At 31.9% G+C, this 6,621-nt stretch overlaps 1 protein-coding gene across 1 annotated transcript; it reads left to right on the forward strand.

Moving 5' to 3' along the window:
- Positions 1-3,064: 3,064 nt before the first annotated feature.
- Positions 3,065-5,444, forward strand: LOC149569280 (uncharacterized). Its single transcript, XM_089816863.1, has 2 exons — positions 3,065-3,463; positions 5,016-5,444. Exons 1-2 carry the CDS (start codon positions 3,065-3,067, stop codon positions 5,442-5,444), a joined length of 828 nt encoding a protein of 275 aa, XP_089672989.1.
- Positions 5,445-6,621: the final 1,177 nt, after the last annotated feature.

The following is a 6,621-nucleotide window of genomic DNA, read 5'->3' on the forward strand; positions in this document are numbered from 1 at the left end:
TTATTAGTCGACTCTAAACACATGCATTAGGAAATATTATGATTATAAATCAATTCAATGCATAACTATACCCCATGAAAACGTCAACACGTCCTCCAAATCAAATTACATAGGTTAGGATGAACTATGATGGAAGGAACTTATACTATCGACCCAAGTATCAACACAACTATCAAAATTATTATTTGGTTGTCTTTACACCACCATGGAGAAGCCAAAAACATAATATATGACAAAAATGAAAGCATTGCAGACCATAAAGAACCTTTCTAAATTCATCTTTAAAATAAATCACTTATTAAATCTTGACACAAATGATAACCATGCTAAAAAAATAGAAACACGACAAACCAAATAAATTGTGATACTTCACATACAAGATATAGCATTGAAGAACACCAATCATCATTATATCCTTATACCTTACAAAATAGATTCCCAAGTCCACACTAATATATGAATTCCAAAAAAGGAATATGGAACATTTTAGTGAGTCAATTGAGACACATTATAAAAGAACATACATATAACTATTGCTACACAAATTTGTATAACTTAAAAATTAGGGAAGGGACACCTTATAAAATGTTAATTTTAAAAATACAATCACACACCTAGAACATGCAATACGACAAGGAGACCAAAATACTAACTCAATCATAGAGAAATACACTATTAAAGCCTTATATAGATTTCTTCAATCAAATTTAAGTATCAATCTAATCTCAATAATTAACCAACTATGTCTTTGAGCACGAGGTCAACAAAATGTAGCTACATCTCGTATCTAAAGCCTAATGTATATGCAACAAGGTTTCACCATATACATATCAATCATCTAGATTAATATTCTTCCATGTATACATCTGATGAACTTCTATATCACTCACCCCACAATATCTACCAACCTCTCCAAATATATTACTGATCTCAAATTGGCATTAATGACAAGACCTATCAAGTTGACATCAATGACAATACCATGCAACACTTTTTTTCATCAATACCATCATCCGTAGATGCATTAATAAAATAGAGGGACGTTGTTAAAGAAAAATCACCATCATATGTCATAAAAGAAGAATAATCATGAATCATATTATGAAAGATAGTGATTTTTTGTTTCATAATGAAGGATACAATATCTATGATTTTGATCTACCAATTGGAAGCACATAAGAGGGAGGGTTTGATTTGACCACTAAAGGGAAATGGACCATAGATATTTTAAAGAGTATCGTAACATGATAGATGTAATATGTAGCTTTTTTTTATAATGTTTTTTTATGTTTATATAGAAGAGAGAAGTGTTCACTATTTTTGTTTGTTAATAAAATTTAGGAATCCCACAAAGCTAAAATAACTTAAATTTAATCTTAGAACTATAGATGCAATATATCTCAAAGATATGAATAGTCGAGTTCATGAAATGACATTACAAATATATTTTAAAAATATCACCATTATATATCATAAAAAAGGAACAATCACAAATCATATTATGAAAGGTAATGATATTTTTTCCATAATGAAGGCTAAACTATCTATGATTTTGATCTATCAATTTGAAGCACATAAGAGGGAGGCTTTGATTTGGCCACTAATTGGAAATGGACTATAGATATTTTAAAGAGTATTGTAGCATGATAGATGTAATATGTACCTTTATTTTTGTTTTATAATTGTTTGAAGAAGAGAGAAGTGTCTAATATTTTTGTTTGATAATAAAATTTAGGAAACCCATATATCTAAAATAGCTTAAACTTAATTTAGAACTATAGATACAATACATTTCAAAGATAAGAACACTTGGGTTCATGAAATGACATTACAAATATATCTTAAACATGTGTATTAACTTTAACAAGTATGAAAGTCTATATTAAAATTTGTAACAAGTGGTGACAAAACTAGACACTACCATTCAATATCACCTTCTAACGTCACAAAATGTTAGAGACTGATGATGCAAGTCCAAGTGCACCCCCCTTAAGAGCATCAAATAGCTCCAAATCACACCCTACAATATATCTTAGATATAAACTAAATATAATTCAAATCTTTTATATACATATTAATAATATTTAAAAATATAAACATGTATCTAAAATAATAAAAATTAAACTAATTGAGACAAATTAGAGTTTACTGTAAAATTAAAATGAAGTGAGCATTGACATCACAATTAAAATATAAAATGTTAAAAAATACAATGTAATTTTTTAATATACTACTTATTGAATCACAATTATATTCTAAAATAGTAAACGGAAAAAAATAAATTTAAAAATGACAATAAAGAATATATAATATGAAAAACAAAACCAAAACCATAGACAACATCCAATCCACATATATAAAACTTTGAAAAATAGTTAGAAATATGTTACTTTCCAATCTACTACTATAATGAGCAATGGACATAAATTTGTGGGTCCGCAAATGTTACAAATATGGCCATACTAAAATGCACTTCCATACGGAGGAGAGGACTTGATTAATTTTTTAAAAAGTTAGAAAAAGCAATGTATAGGAAATGCATTTTCGTGGCTGTATAGCCACCAGCATTAAGATGCAACCTTCTGAACTTTAAAAAGTAAAAAAATTAAAATAATAATATAAAGAAAAAGTTATTATGGTTTTCGAAAGTTTGAAACTGGAGCCTTTTCTCCATACGCGCGTTATGCGTAGAGGCTTAGGCAATGCAGTGCGTGTGGGAATTGAAGGAAACTGACTAATGTAGCAGGCACTCCAGGGTTGCATGCTATTAATAGTTTGGAGAGTTATGGCAATACAGTGTGAGAGAATTAGAAACATCCGGAACAGAGCGTGCATGCATGCATTGTTGTCCGACTTTAAGAAACTTTCCTGAATTTTAAGAGGCTTCAGCAGCACGTAATGTGACCAGGATTTGTGGTCGCTATATTACAGAGTTTTCACATTGTTTTACTTCAATGGTTATTTTAGTTCGTTTGCCTTGTTAGCTGATCTTGAATTGGGTCTGAATTTATTAATTTATTTTGAGAAGAAGCAGCATCTTGCAAGTGTTTTTGGAGGTATAAAGATGAAGTTCAGAAATGGTATGGAAGTCGAAACATGCAGCAAGGAACCTGGTTTTGTAGGGGCTTGGTTTGAGGGTGCTATAGTGTCTCAGGAGGGGAATATTTATCGTGTCCAGTACGATAAATTTGAGACAGATGAGGGGCATCCTCTGATGGAGGAGTTACAATGCAACCAATTAAGGCCGCGCTCTCCTGAGATGAACATTATTAGTTGGGCAGGTGGTGATCAAGTTGAGGTTCTTGACAAGGATTGTTGGTGGGAAGGTGTTATCTCAGAGGTTCTTCCTCACAGATATTATAGTGTGTACTTCCCTTGCTATGACAATTGCATGAGATACCCCTACTCCAATATTCGGACCAGGCAGGAATGGAAGAATGGGAAATGGTCATTATCTCTTCCGGTAAATATTTTCCTTTACCTGTTTGGCAATTGTTTTTAACCGTTTAACTTCTGTCGTGTTGTTAATGAAAATATTTGAAGAATGGCTCAATATTTTGCCTCTTGAGCATATAACAGAAGCACCCAGCTTTTATTCTATCCTACTTAATCATGTATAAGTACCGCGTAGATGGTAAATTGAAGTCTCTACTAAGCATTAGGGTTTCACATATATGACAACTAAACACAGTGACCTAATTCAACATAATTAAGGCATAATTTAAAGAACGAAATATCTTCTATACATAACCTATCACTAGTAGGTAATTGAGCATGCCACTGTTATCTATGGTAAAGGCAACCAAGTCGTATCTCACATGTCACTATCAAGTGCAATGATCTTGTGCATAATGATATTAATAAATAACATGTAAAGATGTCGTATTTATATCCCATGCTATGTACTACGTACTCTAAAGTATCATTGTTCACAATGAATTACGAAGTAATATATCACGTCCTACTCTTCCAATACACGAGTTTAACAAAATACAGTGCATTCTTGCTATCATATAGAGACACCACTATCCTCGGCGATTACATTAATCTCAAGATAATCTACCAGATTTTAAGTAGATCACTGAACATGGGTTTTATTATCTAGTGAGAAAGGGTATCTTTCTTACCCATACAATACAATAAATATCCAGCTTAAGTGTAGTTCCTAATGAATACAATCCTCAAATGTACCGAAATATCTCTAATAACTTAAGAATTTGGGCAAAGTTTACAGGCCTTTGTTTTGACTTAATATCATTTGTTTAATATTCCATTGGAATCAAACATTTTGATCTTGTAGTTTCTGGAAAATAACATATTCTTGATTGCCTTTTGTTTGTAGTTACATTCATTGAATTGTCTAATATCTTTATGCCTGGAGAAATGTATGCCCTTTTTTACTACTTGTGCCTTGTATGACATATCAAGAAGCTATTGGGCCCCGAGGAATTATAATTATCAATGTATCTTTGCTACAAGTTTTTGAGTTTTCAGTGTATAAAATTGAAACAATTGGTTTAGAATAATTAGAATATTAGCATTGAGATTTAGTAATATAACTGATTCTTATTGATAATTAGAAGGGTTTTCATGGCACTGTCAGATCTTAAGAAGGTAGGTATCTAATATAACAGTTGGAACAAACTTTTAATCTCTCTTTTGTAATGGAAGATATCCATTTCATTTAGTTATGTCTTGGTGCACATGTTAGCTTTTCAAACCTTTACATTCATTTGAGATCTCATCTTCCTTTACCTATAGGCTTTTTTAGCAATTCTGAGAATTTTGGATCTTCATATGAACACTTTTATATCAATCTTACTTTGTTAGCTCTATTAGGGGTGGTTCTTGTCTGATTGTCAGAGAGTTGCATCATGCATTGTATTATTTGGATCTACTTGAATTTTGGGATACAACCTTATGTTGAGAATATTATTAAAAACTTGACTTGTTTATTAAGATGTCGAGTCCTTTACACCAGTGTATCTAACACATGCTTAAAATTATTTTTGTAGGCAAGAAAACGGAAGACATCAAAACAAGGGAATGCAATTGTAGAAAGTATGTATGAGGTAGATGAGGGCTTTCGTCCTGACAAATGTGACAAAATAAAGAGATTTAGGCATTCAGAATCAGCACAACATGTAGACAAAGGGACACTTCATGCCAAGGGCATTTTTGTTGATGCTTCTCACTATAACACCAGAAAACTGCCTAAACTTAGGAAGAAGCAAAAGAAAAATGGAATTCGCCTGGCAGACGAGCACAATGTATCCACACATAAGTTGGAATTATTTGCATATCGCTCTGTGTTAGAGGCTTTTCATGCCCAAGGTTCATTAAGCTGGGAAAGAGAAATTTTACTGACCAATCTCCGTTCTGAATTGCACATTTCTTGCGAAGAGCACACATTTGTGCTGGAACAACTTGCATGTGGTGTTTGATGTAAAATTGTACAGTTCTCAATTGCATATATTGTACAAAATGTTCTTGCAAGATTTGTTACTAACAATCTCTGGAATTTGACTAAAGATGCTTTTCATGAAGAAAAAAGTGAATAGCCTTCCATGTATAATGTCCAAGATTCTTATCAATGTAAAGATCTTTGGCAACATAGTGCAGTTCAGATTTTTGTGATCATGTCATGGTTACTCTTGAATTTTTCATATATTTCACTCTCATTTTCTAGTTGGAATGAACTTTTCTTGCAAACACATTGAAAGTTTATATACTTTTAATTTCTTTCAAAGATTGTGAGATTTACATCATTAGTCAAAAATTGAGTACAAGCACTTTTTAAATTCCGTAAACAGTATATCAGTCAAGACAAACTTATGCAATTGTTAGTCATTATGTTGTCATTTTGACAATATATTCAGACAAAAACATGCTTATTACTGCACATATAATATTGCAATAATCAATCGAGCTATTCAACCTTCATCCTTGAATTAGACACTAGTTTCTTTTTATCCACAGAATTGAGATGTTGCCTACATAAAGTTTTTTTGGTAAGTGGCTTGTTTGTTGCATTGTAATCTATATCTTCGGCCTTCCAGTCAAGAACAATCTAAAATAACCACTGTCCACTTTTCTCCTTTTATGCCAGTATCCTGTGGGGAGCCCTTGTTGCAAACAAATTTCAGTCCATGCAATAACTGACCAGCCAAGAAAGTCAGTAATGACCTTTTTTCGCAATTCCAGCAACTTTTACATGCTGTGTCCAGTCAAGCACCTTTTCATTTACATTTACATTTGTATCTTTGTCGTTAGTAATTGCTAGTTTCATAGCCGCAGCATTTCAATGACAATCATTACTTTAAGTTGCATAAATAAACCCTTATGGTTGATTGTTTTCCATTCAAAAACCTTGGAGTGTAATGTATTGTTTTTAAACCTTGTTTTCAAATCTCCAACTCTGATTTGGAAAACCATTTTTTATTAACTAACATTTCATACACCTAGGTTGCCCTTATGGTAACAAATGCTGGATTTGTGCATCAATCAGGACAAAACTTTATCTTCATTCAACTTTGTAAACAGAATAGCATTTTGAGGCAAAGATGAAAGAAAGATGCAATTAATGATTAGCAGATTTCCATTAGAAATAATTTAGCTAGT

The sequence above is a fragment of the Cupressus sempervirens genome, chromosome 3 (genome assembly GCF_028749045.1).
Source record: "Cupressus sempervirens isolate cs-2001-9-10 chromosome 3, ASM2874904v1, whole genome shotgun sequence".
Taxonomy (NCBI): domain Eukaryota; kingdom Viridiplantae; phylum Streptophyta; class Pinopsida; order Cupressales; family Cupressaceae; genus Cupressus; species Cupressus sempervirens.

What these genes read in the sequence shown, in the direction of transcription:
- LOC149569280 (XM_089816863.1), top strand. Translation starts at nt 3,065, where the DNA reads ATGAAGTTCAGAAATGGTATGGAAGTCGAAACATGCAGCAAGGAACCT. An exon ending in AATGGTCATTATCTCTTCCG is followed by an intron (nt 3,464 to 5,015) that starts GTAAATATTTTC and finishes TTATTTTTGTAG; the next exon opens with GCAAGAAAACGGAAGACATC.